Source organism: Epinephelus moara, chromosome 5, assembly GCF_006386435.1.
Source record: "Epinephelus moara isolate mb chromosome 5, YSFRI_EMoa_1.0, whole genome shotgun sequence".
NCBI classification, from domain to species: domain Eukaryota; kingdom Metazoa; phylum Chordata; class Actinopteri; order Perciformes; family Serranidae; genus Epinephelus; species Epinephelus moara.
This window is the reverse complement of record NC_065510.1, coordinates 35,807,220-35,825,919: the sequence shown is the minus strand read 5'-3', so window position 1 is coordinate 35,825,919 and position 18,700 is coordinate 35,807,220. Positions and strand designations below refer to the sequence as shown.

General features: G+C 40.7%; 1 protein-coding gene across 1 annotated transcript; it reads left to right on the top strand.

Annotated features, from left to right (window-relative positions):
- Nucleotides 1–691: 691 nt before the first annotated feature.
- wfs1a (Wolfram syndrome 1a (wolframin)) lies at nucleotides 692–18,547 on the top strand. Its single transcript, XM_050044583.1, has 12 exons — nucleotides 692–801; nucleotides 1,338–1,952; nucleotides 4,414–4,493; nucleotides 7,016–7,160; nucleotides 7,253–7,426; nucleotides 7,700–7,777; nucleotides 7,875–8,005; nucleotides 8,109–8,249; nucleotides 10,409–10,654; nucleotides 10,792–11,070; nucleotides 12,953–13,116; nucleotides 13,260–18,547. The coding sequence occupies exons 2-12, from the start codon at nucleotides 1,343–1,345 to the stop codon at nucleotides 14,449–14,451; spliced, it is 3,240 nt and encodes a 1,079-aa protein (XP_049900540.1). The 5' UTR covers nucleotides 692–801; nucleotides 1,338–1,342; the 3' UTR covers nucleotides 14,452–18,547.
- The last annotated feature ends 153 nt before the right edge of the window (nucleotides 18,548–18,700 follow it).

The following is an 18,700-nucleotide window of genomic DNA, read 5'->3' as shown; positions in this document are numbered from 1 at the left end:
CATGATTCATTATGATCAAATGCATGAATTAATGTATCTCGAATTCCTGTTGCTCACTTTTAAGAAATAATCATGTCACTTTGATGTTCAAAATTTCATGAAATCCAATGGAAGATGACATTTCAGACCCTTGTCTTTTATGAACAGTACGTGTTGTCAGGCTGTTTTAGTAGTCAGGTGAAAACATGTAAGCTTATCCTCATTTCTTAATCATGAGAGCCCCTTGGTGTACCTTTATGATAAAGTGTAACCTTACTATCAGACCGCTGCCTGTCCCCACATCTCAGTGATCACTCTTGTCTGCGGGTGCCATATGGAAGAGAGTCAGACTCGATTAAGAGCAGGCCTTTGACCTGGAACCCCATAATCTACTTAAATGCAGCGGCCGCTCAGTGGAAATAACAGCACATACAGCATCACTGAACCCTCCTTTTAAAAGCTTTTTAAAGCTACAGGAAGAGACATAGAGTGAATGAGTTGAGATAATAATTAAAGACAAATTGTTCCTAGAGGAATACAAATTTCAAAAGTTCAAGAACCAAGAGCGCACTAATAACCAATCGGATACGTCAGCCGTTTGATGGGCATTTATTTCCTCCTATCAGAGCCGAGTCTATTTAAAGAGGGCAGACCGTAAAGTTGCGGTGTTGTTGTAGACCAGACACATGAGAGTTTGACCACGGCCAGTGCGTCTCTGGTTTCTCGGAGCTGTGCGGAGCGCACGGAGCTCAGCATGGACTACTGACACAACTTTTAAATTCAGGAGGAAAGTTGAGTTTTTATCCTGAAGAAATCGGCAAGGTAAGGTTTCTATCTGTTGTTGTACTCAGTGCTGCCACGGCGCAGGTCTCATGTGGAGAACTTTGCATGAAGTTCTCTTTTACTTGCACACGTAGTGTCCGCATGTGCTCCTTGTAAAAACTAGTTTAATAATACTCTTCTATAATTTTCTTTCAAAGTTTGAATAGCCTTAAGAGAGTGATTCTATTTTTATTTGCCACTTTATTTTGTTTAATTGCATGTTATTGCAACATATATTTTATTAGATATCTAACACCCTTCCTAATGTGGACTGAAATTGAGTAGAACATGGTTTGACTGAGGTTTGTATCCTCGTCAAAACTCCTCTCCTTTCACAGTGAAGGTATCATATTTAGGTGCAAAACTTCCAGAGGATAGGGTCCTCCAATTTCTCTGACAGGGTGTTCACAGATTCAACCCCCCAGCTGTGTTTTCACTTATGACTCACTATTAGAAATGACCTCAATTATTTTGCTGCAGTGCATGGTTGTTATTAGCTACATGAAAAATGACTCACACCCTTTTTTTAATTCCAGAAAATATGGAGGATTCGGCATCAATTTCTACTGGTGTCAACACCCCGGGGTCATGCCCTGCCATGGATGGACCCTCTCCTCCCTCCCCCATACAGACTCCTCCTTCAGTGATCTCCAGTGACCTCTCTGCTGCTCCCTCTCACCCTGCCAAACCTCCATCCTCAACAGAGACCGCTGCACAACCTAGAAAATTATCTTATTCCTCTCAAACATCCGCTCAAGTCACGTCTAAACCGATGGATTCTGTGAAGGGGTCAAAGCCCTTAACTCCTGCTGGGCCCTCTAAACCCACATCTAAACCTATTCCCACTAAACCGTCCTCGCCTCCTCCCAGCAAAACACCACTTGTTATGTCTTCTAACCTCTCTACCCCTGAAACCCCTAAAATGTCATCCTTTTCTAAGCTCACATCTGCCTCCTTTACATCACCGAGCTTGACCTGTAACACTCCAACAGATTCCCCTACTCCTCCTCCCTCTACTACTGCTTCCACTGTAGCTCCTGCAATTACTATATCCGCCCCCGCGAAACGTACCTTTGCATCCATGGCCAAAAGGGTGATTATACAGGAGAGACTCAGGAAAGCACAGGAGGACGCCAATGATGAAGAGGATGGTAAGAATATTTGTTCTGAGTTTGGAATTAAATGACATATTGAGAGTTTTAATGGGCCTGAGAGTAGAAGTTGCACCCAATTGCAGTGTTGTGGTGCTAAGCCTTGAGCTATGTTTTGGAGTGTGTTTCCGTGTGTAACAGGGTAACCCAACCCTTGGATAAACATCTCTCTTGGCCAGAATGCAGTATTACTCATTGTAATCTTGTTTTATGAAGCACCATGGGCTGCATCTCTGTGTCATACAAGAACAGAAATTAATGCAATACATAAAGTTAAATATTTTTTTCATCATCCAATGGTTCAGTTAAATTCAACATCTGAATCCCTGCTTGTTAGACCACCGGCTTTGCTCAGTGACTGATTTGTGTTGAAAGAAATTCCACAGAGAAAAAGAGCAAGGCCTTTGCATATACATTACCTTCTCCTGTTTACCGTATGACTGGCAGGCTCAGAGTAGTGAACATGCGTACAAATATTCTTGCAGCATGCTTTAGTCATGCTAGCAGCAAGGCCCTTTGGGATGAAAATGGTTGGTCAGTCACTACTTTGGTCCAAACTGAAATATGTCAACATCTACTAGATGGATTACCATCAAAATTTTCTACCGACGTTCATGGTCGCCAGAGGATAAATCGTAATAACTTTGGTGATCCCTCAGTTTTCATGTAGTGCCACCACAAGGTTTACAATTGCCTGATATCAGACAGAAGGGTCAACTTATTACACTCTGTTTTCATCTTCAGTCTGACATTGCATCCACTGTAATCGATTTCCTTCGGGAAGAGGGTTTCAATTCTCTAACCAACCACTATAGACCAACATAACCTTCTGAATCTAACGTCTTTTTAAGTCCTTACTGATGTGTAACCATGCCAACTTACTTGTTTAGCCAGGGTTTTAAGAGTGGAGTGGAACAAAGTTGCCTCGATAGCAGCGTCACTCACCACTGTTTTTATTACTCTTCAGTGGTTTCGGTGCACTGCTCGACAAACGCTTGACAATGGCATTGGTCCCACCTGTGGCGCTGATTGGCTAATTGTTAGTCCATTGAAATTGGTGCATACATTCATGCTCCTCTTAGGATTGATTTTTAAAACTTTGGTGGTCCTCTCTCTGACCAAACTTTTAATGTGGTGTCATCATAAGCTCCAAATTTGATTTGTAATTTGGTTTATAACTAAATACCTGCAAAACATTCCATCAGTCTCAGCTGTACTTTGTGTTGAGTGCTTATGTTAGCAAATGTTAGCATGCTAACAGGCTAAACTAAGATGGGGAGTATGGTAGACATCATAGTCTACCTGCTTAGCAGCATGTTTGCAATGTCTTTGTGAGTATGTTAGCATGCTGATGTTAGCATTGAGCTCAAAGCACTGCTGTGCCTAAGTGTCACAGAGCCACTCAGCTCAACTGCCAGAAAAAATGTTGGCATTGTACTTTTATGCAAACTATGGATACATTACACTTTGCATGTTATTAGGGATACATTGAACCTTTACATTTCAATAATGCCATAACCAGTAACTTGGTTACAGATGGGATAAGACCATGTGGTGGCTTAAAATACCCAGTTCTGGGGGCTAATCCCCACTGGAAACACAGCGATGTCTCTGTAAAAATGGTAAATGGGCTGCACTTGTATAGTGCCTTTCTAGTTGTCCGACCACTCAACGGTTGTGTCAGCGGTTACAGAGTAGCAGTCAGTTCATATGTTGAGTCACTTTAGAAATGATGATATGATACATATGATACATTAAAATTTAACATATTTATGGTTTGCAGAAACGTACAGTGCCAACATTTCCTACTGGCGACTGGCCTCTTTGTCTTGGTGAATCTGAACATGCTTAAGCTCTGTTGTTAGCCTTTTGTCAGCAATAACTAAAATACCCACATTGAAACAATTATTATTAGTTAGTCACTTCAACATTGTGATATTACACTGTCATATTGCAGAGCTGTTGGAAGTGAAACCAACAAACTGGTGTACCAGTTAGATATCTTGCTGTGCATAGGAGAATATGACATTTGACATTTTCCCTACAGGCAACGAACCCCTGAACCCCTTTGCTTAAAGGACACTAGGGAGACAGTAACCGTTATGAAACTCAATGCAAGTGACAACTAATAGTGTGACATAGTAGCTGGGCTTGGTGTTGATGGAGCTCTGGGGTGTCGTCACATGATCTGCACAGACAGACAGACAGATGCACAGACTCTCTCACATCTACTCCACCTCTGACTTCTTGTTACTCTCACGTTACACGATATATGTCAGGAGGGATTTGTTGATCGCTGGCTTTGAACACAGTATGTGTAAAAATCAGCACTGAGTCACACTGCTCCTTTAGTAAAGTTAAACCGCTGTACAAGTTTGGAGGCGAGCGTGTTGTGTAATCCATTGATTCAGAGACTGATCGAGATGGATATGTGAACATTGATCTCCTCTCGCTCCTCCAGATGAAGAACCAGAAGAAGATTTGTCCATGGAGCAGCTGGAGGAGAAGGCCAAAGCTGGTGATGCCAGAGCTCAGACCCGGGTGAGTTAAAGCACATGCACACAGACTGGCACTTGGCATTGTTTTCAGTCCTACTGGTTGACTCAGTCTGGTTGTGAGCATGTGTCTATTTTTGGCCCCTTGGAAGATGATCCTAGGCTTTCAATATGATACACCAAGATACTGTCACACGCACAAATCATTCTGAACATTATTACAGTGCATTGCAGCACCACACTGAATTCGCACAAATGATAATGAAATATTCACACTCTCTTTACACCTCGTTCTCTAACAACAAATACAAATGTAAAACGTTGTGCTGGTAGAAGAAAAAGGGGGGGGGGGGGGTGTAGGTGGAAGATGAGCTGAGACGTTGCATATAAGACCTGTCAGCTCTGAAAGGGTAAATTCCTAAGTGGCTTGTTATATGGCTTTAACTTTCCCATGCTATACGTCACGTTTTTGCAAATACCAAGCACCTAAATAACCACAGGGTGTGTAAGTGAACATGTCAAAAACGAGTGACCAAATTGGGACAGTAGTTAGATATACATGCAGTGAAAGTGGATTAGACACTCCAATAACGTACATATATCATAATAGACATGCTATACACCTACAGCCATACATAGGGAAGTATGAGTGTTGGACAATTTAAAAAGTATGCTAATTAAGCAAGTTTATGAGATTATACTTACTGAGAAGCAGGAATATATTCCTGTGATATCTCATCCCCCTATAAACAGACTTATTAAATGATAACCGTGAGAGAAGGAAGTTATGAAATGACAGTTAAGATTAGAAAACAAGTCACTTGATATACCCCTGGGCCTCTTCCACCCCTGGTAGTTAGCCATGACAGAGACCCTGATGGCCTCGGGAAAAGGGAATTATGGGCTCTTTAGTCATCTGTCGCCTATGTGGTTCCATGAACTTCACTGTAAACTGATTAGAGCCACTTTCTAACAAAGAAATGATCCCTATTAAACCAATGTACCTTGCGGATTATCCAAAGTAATGGGGGACATTGTCCGATTGTACTTAGCTAGACCAGAGCTTCTCAAACAGGGGTACGGGCACCCCTAGGGGTAGATTTTTTTTAATGGAAATTTTCAAAATATCAGTCATGCATATTTTCTATAATAATTATACTATAACCTAATTTCTTGTCTTTGTGATGTTGTGACCAACACGGGATGGGGCGGGAGGGATGGGAGATGAGGGTGAGGGGCTGGGGGGAGGGGGGGGGGGCGGGGGGTTACAGGCACTATACGAATACTGTTGTATCACATGAAGTTCCAATTGCCATGTTACTCTTGTTTCTTCGACGCTTAGGTCACACTGGTTGTCTCTTGTAGAGATGTGTATTACTGATCTGTATTTGTATTGTTGCTCAAGAAAATCAATAAAAAGATATAAAAAAATAATAATAATTATACTATAATAAGTGCAATAAAAAATGTAAATGTAATTTTGATGAACGTCATTATACATGTAGTATTCCTATTTTCAATCCAGTCATTAAATCTGGGGTAATCGGTTTAATTTTCCCATAATTAACTTTTAGCGTATAGTAATTCAAGTGGACTGAGAGAAACCTGACTTCTGCACCTTCTCTTGACTTTTTTTCAAAATTTAGACAATCTAGCCAGTGACAGAAGACTTTGGCCAATCATAGATCATTTCAGAGAGAGAGGGTTCCTGCTGGATGTTCTACAAAAGCAGATGTGCGTGCATGTTTCTTCGGTGAAAGCCTGATTTAATAGCTGAGAATCCTGAAGAGAAAGTTACTGTGTCAGCATCGGCAACAACTGCGCACACTGCAGGGAAACCCAAAAAAGAAAAGAGGACTTATCAGAAAGACAACCTAAATGTGAGACAGACAGTAAGATACATAAAACACGTCAGTATCAGCAAAGCATTTCAGACATGGACAGAAAATGTTGCTAGCAGTTTAGCCTTCTGCTAACAGGAGCTAAAGGCTTATAGCTGCAGCTTCAAGTTCATGTGTATGTAGTTAACATTAGCTAAAGCCTCGACACAGTGTATCCTCCGTTTCAATCCCTGACCGCTACAGACCACCTCGCCAGGAGGAGAGCAGGCAACAGCTCTGAAGATGGACCCCCAGTCAACACTGCAGCAACTCAAATCCAGCAAGCTCTGGAGGACCAGACAGCTCCTCATCAGATCAGCAAACTTTCTTTTGCTGCCATTACACTGGTTAGATCCCGAGCTGTTGCTGGCTACCAGCCCGCCGTGACACCCTGTGCTGGGGGGGTGGGGGTGTATTTTCAAATACTACTGGGTTTTTTGCCGTTTCCAGACATGTTATTACCCTTGCTTTATGTGCTGTAAACTGTCAGCTGCTGCAACAAATTCAATCACATTCGTGTCTACGCTTGTTCACTGTGTATTTATACCAAAGATCTTTTGTGATGGTCATGGGGTTCTCAGATGAAAACATACTTCAAAGGGGGTAAATTGCTGAAAAAAGTTTGAGCACCACTGTGTTAGGCCAAGCTCACACACGCTGAATTTATCCCCTCTATTCTGTATTACAGCTGGGTCAGCATTACTTGCTTCTTGCTGAAGAGAAGGACGCAGAGCTAAATAATGGTGTTGCTGTTGACTGGCTGATTAAAGCAGCTAAACAGGGAAGAAAAGGTGCAGCAAGAGCATTGCAGCGCTGTTGGATCCAGAAAAAAGGTTATTGTCCCACCGTTCAACAAAGCACATGCTTGTTTGTGTATTCAGGTTTATGGTTCATTAGCTGTTCCTTCTCTGTCCTCCTTTCCTAGGAATCACCCCAGAGAATGAGGCCGATGTGCGCAGGTTGTCAACAGAAAGTAAATTTGAGCTGGCAGTGCGTAAAGCAGCCATGATGATGTACTGGAAACTCAACCCAGACAGGAAGACGAAGGTGGCTGTGGCTGAGATGCTAGAAAATGTCAGCCAGGTCAATGCAGTGCCAGGTAGGATGCTTGCGCACAATCACAGACGTGGAGAAAGACACCATCAAGTATTTTTTGAATTGTGACAACAGCCCAGCCTTATGTATTACAGACTGCCCAGAATGCTGTGGCATGTTGTTATAATGAGAGCTGCCATTGCTGTTAAATATATCATATATTCCCCTTTGTGATTTCAGTATTTGCAGCTGTCAGGGTGAAGAATATCATATTGCATGCTGGCCTCCAGGGAAATGTTTATCACTCACTGATGCTGTGGTCATTTCTCACCAGTAGGTGGCACTGCAAACAGGATTCCTGCCCCAACCTCAGGCCAGACACAGAAAGTACTGGAGAGCATGGTTAAGAATGAGGGTAAGTATGCAGACACAGAGAGACAGACAGAGAGAGAGAGAGAAACAGTGAATATAATGTGTCTTTTTCTGTAACTGCTTTGTTTGTGTCCTCTCAGCCGCACAGTTGGTGGACTTGGATGACTTTGTTGAGATGACTAAAAAGTATGCACAAGGTATTTCGCCCCAGAGTGGCAGCCAGGTCACAGCCAAGACTGAAAGCCTTACACCTAACAACCGCAGTCGGGAGGTAAAAGAGCCAAATCAGCAAAAATGGGAATAATCTGTGATCATAAGGATATAGATGTCATTGTATTTTTAATTGTAACTATTCAGAATATTATGTTTCAAAGCACAAGGCTGAGCTGGTACCACCAGGATACAAGAAGGTCTATAGACGTTCATGGAGTTTTGCCAGAAGTGGGATGATGCTGGGAGACACAAGGGAGAATGGGGCCATGAAAAAAGCCATGGACATGAAATCACGCTTAATGGTAATCATATCTAATATAAGAATTCATAGCTTGAATTATCCTATATTAAAGTCCTCCTCCAGACATGTTGTAAAGTATGTAAAATCCTCTGCTATGGTTATGATTATTTTGTTTACCATGTTTTTTTTGCACATAAAAAGTAAAACCAAAAAAAAAACTCTGAAAAGGGGTCAGAAGCAAATCTCTTTCTCCCTCATTGAGAAATACTGGAACTGGCCTCATGCCACGCCCACCACTGCTGCTTGTGTGCTGAAACCAAGTGTGGAGACAGGTCTGGCTTTGCGCTACTAGCAGTAGGCTGATCAGCGACAGAGCAGTGTGCATTGAGATAGCTAATGTTAGCATTAGAGGAAGCATGGGAGAGATTCAGCCATACACATTTGAGCCTCAGTCAGACCAGGAGTTGGTTGTGCACCAAAATTGGCAACCAGCAAATCACAATACTAAGTAGTATAGTTGGGATCTTTTATATTTTAATGGTGTTTGTTGGCTTGTTAGCTTGTAGGCTAAACGATAGCGGCTAACACAGCGTTAGTAGTCGTGAAACATACAATTATATTTGCTACAATGTTATAGTCTGTTTATCTTGGTTGGTTTGCCTCCAAAAACTGCACACTCTACCATGCGATGCACGGAGCATTGGAACAAAAACAATTTCCCCCCGGGGATTAATAAAGTATTCTGAATTCTGAATGCTGTCAAAACTTTCACTATGCTAATGCTAACTGTGCTCTCTGCACCACGGGTCTTGAACATTTTTCAGGCCAAGGACCCCTTAGCTGAAAGAGACAGTGCAGGGACCCCCTATTATATTGTGTAAAAATGACTTTATATATAAAGTGAAAGGAGTCAAATAAAAAGAAAACCATTAAACATGCTACCTTAACATCCATGAACCTCTGGAGTGGACAATCCATTTTTCTGATCAGTGTGCGAGCTTTTCCTGCTTTCTTCTTTATATATAAAGTGCCATGTATGAACACACACCTTAATGATGCATACAATGCTAAGCTTTCAAAATAATAATCACTGGCAGATTCATATGTTGATACATCATGTTTGTTCCTGAGGTGGACAGTATTTCAGAGTAATGTCCATAATCTTGAAAAACTGATACAGCTTATTGGCCAGTATGTTTCAATATCACATAACCGTTAGCTAAGCACTTCATCTCGCTGTAACCGACGGGCTGCTCAGCGATTTAGTGCTAGTTAACATGATTGCAAAGGAATTCATGGATATCAGTTAGCCTATCATAATGTTGTGTACTGTAAATGAAATTGGTTTAATGAATCTGTGCTAATAATATGTTGGATTCCTGTCAATATGTAGTATTTTAATTTTTGAAAAAAAGCAAAAGACCCAGGGGTTGCAGTCCCCCCTGTTGAAGGGGACCCACCTCCAATCCACCCTGCACTGGAGGTGATGCAGGAATGAGTCCTAAAACCCAAAAATTAGGGTTAAATGGGTTTTTTGAATGGGTTTTCGGTTAGTTACCTGAGGTCTGCTTAAGCCACATTTTGTTCTGCAACATAAAATATGTCCGTAAATACAGCACTCAGGATTTTTTAAGCTTTTAAATGTCTTAAAAAATTCATTTTCGTCTAAAGCCTAATGTTAGCTTTTTACTTCTGCTGGTTGCATTTACATTTTAAAAAATGTAAAAGTGGTGTTCATCTTGTTGAACAAAACATGTAAGTATTATGAACTTTTGTTTGCCACAGAGCTTATTTTCTCCAGTAATCCAAAACCCAATGGAAAAATCCCATTAGCATTTTGATGAGGGAACCAGGGCGACGCTAACTTCCACATCGGCCTACAAACGAATATCATCCCTGCAGCACTCATTGTGTTTTCTGTTAAAAATTGGCTTTTCAATTAGTGACATACCCAATCTAGCTTGCCCAACGTATATTTGAATCACAGATTTTAGGGAAGTGCACAGAAAAGGAATGTGAAAACCTCTGGTGACAAACTTTGCACCAATAGAAATAATCATAAACATATTCTTATTTGGAGGGGGACTTTAAATTTCTGTTGAAGGTCTTTTGCTGTGGATATTTTTACTGTTGTTAAATTATTCAATTCTTAATTCTTTTTTTGTTTTTTTAATGTTAATTATTATGGGCTCTCTCTATATATGTCTCTCTTCACTTCAGATACTGCAGTACCCGCTGCATGCCATTATTGAGATGAAGGAGCACCTGGTCGACTGGGCGTCGCGGGCTGGTGTCCAGTGGCTGAGCACAGTCATCCCCACGCAACACGTTAATGCACTTATTTTCTTCTTCATTATCAGCAACCTGACTGTTGACTTGTTTGCTTTTGTCATCCCCTTGCTCGTCTTCTACCTCTCTTTCATCTCCATGATCATCTGCACACTGCGTATTTTACAGAGCAGCAAGGTGAGTATAGTTGGCTATTGGCTGATGTTTCAAAACAGGCAGAAATGCAGTGAAGAGATATGGATGCTTGCAATCTTATCTGTCAGCGTCGTCTTCACTCTTTGATCTAACATCTTTCTTTCCCTTTTTTATGGCAGGCTTGGGAGAACTTCAGCGCCCTGACATCTCTGCTGACACGTTTCGAGCCAGGCCTGGATGTGGAGCAGGCAGAGACCAACTTTGGCTGGAACAACCTAGAACCGTACCTCTATTTTATTCTCTCTGTTTTCTTTGTTATTTTCTCCTTCCCTGTAGCTGACAAGGGTTGGATCCCCTGTTCTGAGCTCTCCACTGTGGCCATCTTCTTCACTGCTGTCAGCTACAAGAGCCTCAGCCCCACTGCTGCCACATACGCACACCGAGCAATGGCCATAGAGGTCAGGAAGAGCATGACACTGCCATAACGTGACTAAAAAAATTTGAATTGCAGTTTTGCATGCTGTAGCCTAATAACTGCAAATCACGCAATATATTTAAGGGAATACTTAACTTGTACAGTATAATACAAGTCTCATTTTTCAAGTTGTGTGCTCAGACACATGCAGTTTGGCTAAAACCTTACTATTCAAAATCCTTTAGCATAAACAGTCCCAGGCACGGACAAGGAGTACAGCGCACCTGTGCGGTTTCAGTGTTGGGCTTGTTACTCAAACAATGTACTACTCATTACTCGTTACTCTTTTCAAAAGTAAATAATTTTACTATTTTCTCCCTGCCAGCACTCCTCTTTTATTACTTTTCAGTTACACACCACAAGATGGTAATTGTGTCCTTTCTCCTCAAAACAGAGATTAGCATATGAGCCAGTAAGCGCAGCCAAGGCTAACTTGCAAATGATTCTTTACCCTCTGTTGCCTGCGGCTGATATTTCCCCAAGGATCGGCTTGAAATATGAGGACAAGAGTCAATCATGGAGATAGGCAACATTTCATTCACCACATATCCAGCCACAAGCTTCATTGGTTCCTTGTTGCTTGTAGCCTGCAGCTGTCCACAATTAAAATTAAGTTTTGGTCATTTTGCCAGTGCAGGGCTACAGCCATCTTCTGCGTTCACAGAGGGTTCACCTTTGGTGGGGTGGATTTTTATATTATTGTGCTGTCAGTTATAGTAGGTGTTGCAGGAGGTTTGAGATTGTGGTGTTTTTTGCAGTGGAAACAGTCTTAATAGTCTTATCACCACCACCTGGAACAACAATGTCCTCGTCATCTTTCGTCCCCCCAAATTCAAAGTAATGGGAACATTACCAAGCAGCTGAACATAAGCAATTCCATTCTCCAGACTAGTTGGCTGCTTTATGGTGTGCATGTGGAGATGATTATGAAAATAAAACTGGGGATGTGATTGGATTGTTGGATTTCAAATCATTAGGAGGATGACAACAAAAGTAAGGTTGTCACAAATTATTTGTTTTGGGGGGTAACTGTAATATTATCACTGAAACTTTATTAGTATTCATTACACTACTTGTTATTGGGAAAGGTAATATTATTTTTCTTACGTGTTACTAGTAACTAGTAACCTATTAAGGTCCAGCATCGTTGTTCGACTTCAATTCTTCTTGAAAATTCTTCAAGAATTTTTTCTGTCTTTGGATTCTTCGCTCACCATCAAGTGATGCAAGAAAAATCTCCCCAAATTAGGGATACACAATGATATCAGCACATCATTGATAAGGGCCAGCTTTAAAATGAACTATCAGAATCGGCCAACATGCTCTTTCTTATTTTGCACAATGAATGAATATTACGTACATTGAAAAACATTGTATTTCATGTCTCCATCTGCTGTTGGGCCATCACAGTAAGAGTATGAGGGAATAATATCATGTTAATTCCACTACAGAGGAGACTTGATGATCACTAAAATTAGGTAGGGAAAAAAGTGGATGTATTGATATCTGTATCGGTCAAATGAGTGGTTGCATATGGGCATATTGGCAGAAAATCCAATACTGTGCATCCATATTCCAAATTCAATGTAACATGAGGTTAGTAATTAATATAGACATGGTCATTCTGGGGGGTGAAGTATTCCTTTAATATTGTTACCATCATAACTACAATCTTACAAAGCATGAAGCAAGTTTGTAGAAATGTTTAACAGGAATTTTACACATACATGATCTGTATTTGACAGTCTCTAAAGTGGTTATTTTATTCCTTCTTAATCTAACACACTTGATTATGAAATTAAATTGTTCCCTCAAAGTTTAGCAACAAAATCTAGTTTATGTACATGCTTTCTTTTTTGATCCAGGTTGCATCATCTCTGTGTGGCCTGACCCAGTTTCTGCCAGAGAACATGACAGTACTGCGTTGCCTGGGGCGCACCTTCGCCACACTGCCACTGGGGGAGTCAGTGGTGCTGAAGCTCAGTCTCCCCTGCCTGCTCTATGTCTATCTGTTCTATCTGTTCTTCAGGTGAGCATATGGGCGATTGGATATGTTATACACACTATTTCAGACACTATATTGTGTCAATGGGTTTTAAAGTCCACTACAGTCTTGATAAGTTCATGCCCTCAAAATTATTTATTTCCTCTTCTGTCTGTTTCCACCTTCAGCATGGCCAGGATGCGTGGTTTTAGAGGGACTTACTGCTTCCTGGTTCCATACCTTGTGTGCTTCATGTGGTGTGAGTTCTCTGTGGTGCTCCTTCAGAGTTCCTCTGTTGTGGGTCTAATGCGCACCTGTGTAGCCTACTTCCTCTTCCTATTTGCCCTGCCTGTCCTGGCTTTTGGCCTTGCTGCCATGGTCTTGATACAGGTCTTAAAGTGGTTCCTTGAGCTGGAATTGACAAAGGTAATTGTGACTCTGGTAGTTTGCGCGATCCCTGTCACCCTGCGGCTGTGGACGCGCTTCAGCACGTCTATTCTGGATGTCTTCAGCTCACTTACTCACCGCGGCCCGGTCAAACTCATCTTACTCTGTATCTCCATGGTGATCCTATTCTTCTCTATCTATGTGTACCATGCAGAGGGACAGAAGGTGTACAATTCCACCATGACTTGGAGACAGTACAGCCAGGCATGCGGGCCCCCTGCTTGGGAAACCAAAGGCATGGCCCAGACACAGCTCTTTTGTAGTCATCTTAATGGACACAGAGTCACATGGGTTGGACGTTTCAAACACGTCCGCGTGGTCGAGACAGACAACGGGGCACAGTCGGTTATCAGCATGTTGCCAGTGTTCATGGGAGACTGGCTGCGCTGCCTGTATGGAGAGAAGTATCCCAAATGTGAGCCAAAGAATGCTACAGTTGCAAACCTGACAGCTGCCAATTTGGCAGCCGGTTCTGAGTCAGCTACCATTTCACTACCCTTATTGCTCCGAATGCAAGAAGAGGAGGAGATGTGTCAGATAAAGGCTCTGGCAAAACATACCTGCCATGTCAAGCGCTTTGACAGTCACCGCTTTGAGGTGACAGTGGGGATGCTCCGGGATGGTAGTATGGAGACAGAGGACCCAGCCAGGGATATAATCCTAATGGCCAGCCATGAGTTCAGGCAAGTTTTGCTAAACCTAAATCCTGGAGATATGGTGGAGTTTAGCACCAAGCTGGAGGGCCGTCTAGGATCCAAAGCTCCAGCCTTTGAGTTAAAGGCGATCCACTGTCTGGACTGTGTTTCGTCCCTGCTGACCGGGGGCAGACAGGTGAAGATAGAGAGAGACTGGAGACGCACCACAATGAGAGCCCTGAAGTTTGCGTTTGATTTTTTCTTCTCTCCCTTTCTATCGGCAAAAATCCCTGCCTGACAATGTGTCCTAACTAAATGCGACCCAAGTGAGCGTCAGTGACTAAATCAGTTTGACTGCATTGTTTTTTATTGGAATGTCCTAACTGTCTGCAAGTGACACAGCGTTATGCAGCATGCCATTTCTATTTTATTCCTACTGCTCACATTTGAAGTGGCACGATGGACGAGGAACGGTTGATTCACAGGGTTAAAATGAGGAGTTATCTGTACGATACTTTCTCAGATGCCAGCCTTCTTAATTTGGCATCTGACTAGAGGGAGATTGGCAGGTAACTAACCATTTCTGTTTAGCATTGTTGTGTGGGATTCTCAGCAGGGCTTGCTAGCTAGCTTGTTTTACAAAGTGGAAATGGTGGTATGATATAGTATAGTAGCAACAACAATTAAGTAAATACTCACCCATCTTTTCAGTAGTTACATCTCCAGTCTGATGTCTCTGAGCACACAGATGATAGGAGTGTGATTTGTTTACACATCATAACAGAGATTCAATGAGGACAGAGAGCATGCGATGCAATCTGACGTGGTGCGATAGACTGACACTCACTTGCTGTTAGGACACAGTAGAAGAAAGACAGTAAAACTGAAGTAATAATGACTCACTTGAATATCTTCAGAAAGCCATGCTGTTTCTTTCTTGTGTGATTATGTTACTAATGTAACTTATTGTATTGTTTACAATTTGATCTGACATGGATCTACAGCTCATGTTAATATATTGAAATTTTAATAAGGTAGAGTCTAGGAAATGATTTCATATTTGAAGTACTTACTACTACATACGTTTAGCACAAGTTTACAAAGATGTTGTTTCGGTTCATGCTTGAGACTCCATGTCACAGTTGCTTCGGTTTTTATATCCTGATGAGCCAAGAGAAAACAAAAGAGTGTTTGTGTCCTGGGTCATATTTTCATAAGGTTTGTGTTTCAATATCCAGGGTTGTTTTTAAAGAATTGGATAAAAGCCTATAATTTGATGGTGCCAGATTAAATGCAGGGAAGCCAATGTTGGGTGTTGACCCCTTCTGAATGCCTAGATACTGTACATTTGTTAAAAATGAAATATTATTAGAGTGAAATTTATCTTTCATTACTACGAAATTGACCTTTGTAGGACAGCTGCTTTTATATCAAGGGAATGTCTTACATGTATGAGGAATGAGTTTGCATGTACAGTATGTGTGTGACTTTGTGTGTGTACATGAATACATTTTTAAATGCACATTTACTTATGTCTTCATTTATAGGTGTTTATTGGTTATAGGTTGTGTCACAAAATATATATTTTTGGCTCTGTTAGCCAAGATTTCTCTAGCTTTGTTGTCTTAAACACTCTGATCTTAGTCTTTTTTTCATTATTGATCAGGTTTTTTGTGCTTTGAGCTACAATGGACACAAAATGGTATTTGGAAAGCCAATATAACACACTGATCCCTTTTGTTGCTGTTTATAAGCTCACAAACCTGCCAAAGTATGCAGCTGTCATCTGTGTCATGGTTCACGTTCACACACCAAAATGCCACAGCAACTTAAAGGGGACCTATTATGCTTCTCCTTATTTTCAGTCATATATATTTATAATGTTGCAGTGTCGGATGTTCATATTAAACGTAGCCAAAGTTTAAAATAATAAGATAAATGTATGTAAAAGTAATCCCTGTGAGCAAAAACCATTCTTCAGACAGGTCTAAATGCTCTGTTTCTGTTTTTTTCCCCCTACGTTTTAGAAAAGCTGTGACAGATTTCTTTATATGGTCATCTGCTCCAGGCACGTTACTGCAAGTGCTCACATCACTTAGCCTACACTGCCACATGTAGCTATATGCTAACATCAGGGAAACATGTAATCTCTGTTGCAAATGTTGATAATTTCTGATTTCAGATCAGATTTCTCCTGGAACATTTCCAGTTGTGAAAAATTTGGTTTAAAAGCTTTTATTGGTGATTTTTCATGGTAGAAAGTTTCATCCACTACAGTCAGTCCCATTGCTGTAAGTATACTGCTAAATGTCAGGGAAACATGCAATCTTGGTTGCAGATATTGTTTATTTCTCCCAATTTCAGATTGTATTCTTGCTGAAACATGTCTGGTTGCGAAGAATTTGGTTTAGAAGTTTTTATTGGTGATTTTTCATGGTAGAAAGGGCCATGGTGCTCTGTTATAGTCTTTCCCATGGCTCCAAGTACACTGCTACATGTAGTTGTATGCTAATGTCAGGAAAACATGTGATTTTGGTCACCAAAGTTGTTCATTTCTCCCTGATATGGCATCATATTTCTGCTGGAACATTTCCAGTTGTAAAATTTTTGATTTAAAAACTTTTGTTGTGGATTTTTCATGGTAGAATGTGCAGCTATACTCTGTTACAGTCTTCCCCGTGGCTGCAAGTACACTGCTAAATGTAGCTACATGCTGTCGTCAGGGAAACGTAATCTTGGTTGCCAATGTTGTTAATTTCACCCCAATTTCAGATCATATTCCTGTTGGAACATGTCTGGTTATGAAGATTTTGACACTTTTGTTATTGAATTTTAACGACGCAGGCGCTTACACTGAGCATCTCAGACAGGGTGACAGAAATTGTATACAGATGTTCCAGCAGAAATTGTATACAGATGTTCCAGCAGAAATTGTATGAGGAAAATAAAGTGTTTTTTAACCATCAAAGCATGTTGTTCTAGTACAAACCCAAAATAAATGTAAATAAATAAATCAACTAGGAAGCAAACATTTATCAAAACTTAATAGCATATTAATTCCTAAAGTTTATTTTTGGTGGTATCTCCGACTTTAGACATACCAACAAAACATTGTTTTGTTCATTCCGTAGAAATAGAGTGCCAATAGTTTGAATGTTTTAAGTAATTTGTTTTGCTTTACAGTACTGAATGCCTTTTTGTTGCTCTGATGTCATGATAATTTAGTCACATTTATAAAGACAAAATAAATGTCACAGTTTTTAACTTAGCTTTTTGTCACAGCAGAGAAACAAGTATTATGTATTACGTGTTTCTCTAAGGGTTTGGAAAGTTCTCCTACTTTTTACGCAAAAAAAAAACAATGTATAAAGCAATTATTGAAATCTGATTATCTGAAAAATGCAGTCACAAAGCTGAAATTGGGGCTTTTTTCCACCTACCTTTTTAAGGTTACAGTTGTCTGTCCGTCCATCCATTCGTCTGTCTAATTCTTGTGAACACGATATCTCAAGAACACCTTGAGAGAATTTTTTAGAATCTGGCACAACTGTTTCTTGTACTCAGGGATGAACTGATTAGATTTTGGTGGTCAGAGGTCAAAGGTCAGGATCACTGTGACCTCGTCCGTCTAATTGTCATGAATGCTATATCTCAAGAATGCCTTGAGAGAATTTCTTTGTCGAATTTGGCACAAATGTCAAGTTGGACTCAACAATGACCTGATCGAAATTTGTGGTCATAGATCAAAGGTCAAGGTCACTATGACCTTATCGATCTCATTCTCTTGAATGCAATATCTCAAGAATGCCTTGAGAGAATTTCTTTTTCGAATTTGGCACAAATGTCCATTTGGGCTCAACAGTGAACTAATCGAATTTGGTGGTCATAGGTCACAGGTCACACACAAAATATGTTTTTGGCCAAAACTTCAGAATTCATACACTAATTATGATAAGATTTTCACACAAATGTCTGACAGGATAAAATTATGAATTGATGACATTATATGTCCAAAAGGTCAACTTCACTGTGACATCATAATGTGTCCACTTAGAAACTGTGCTGACTTCATAGATCTTCTGTGCTGCCGGGGGAAGATGCGTGTCAAGCATCCATGTTTTCACAGACATGGATGGAAACTGTAACTGCAACTTGACTGGTGCACGGAGGCATACAACCACATGGTGGTAATTCTAGTTTTTTTGTTGTTGTTTTTGTTTTTGTAGATACACAGATTTAAAGACATTTTTAAAAGCCATATATGTGAACAGTGTTAAACTTCTACTTACATGTGAAATGTGACAATCATTGATGTTGAGCCTGTATATTGTGAAATTGAGTGCCTTTTTATTTGGTGATGGAGTTTCTGGGAGCGTGCAATGACTATTAAAGTGCTTGTCTTTCAAAAAAAAAAACACCTTGTGGATGCTTTGATTCAGATTGAGTATTTCAGTGATGTGTTTCAGGAATGGGAAAAAATAGTGTTCCATTAAATATAGAGACACAGACATAAAAGGATCCAACACTCTTTTTTTGTCAGATTTCAT

Bases quoted from the DNA above. Each gene is read 5' to 3' on its own strand.
- wfs1a (XM_050044583.1), top strand. From the start codon at position 1,343: ATGGAGGATTCGGCATCAATTTCTACTGGTGTCAACACCCCGGGGTCA. The intron at 1,953-4,413 runs GTAAGAATATTT...TCGCTCCTCCAG, and splicing joins CGCCAATGATGAAGAGGATG to ATGAAGAACCAGAAGAAGAT. The intron at 7,427-7,699 runs GTAGGATGCTTG...TCTCACCAGTAG, and splicing joins CCAGGTCAATGCAGTGCCAG to GTGGCACTGCAAACAGGATT.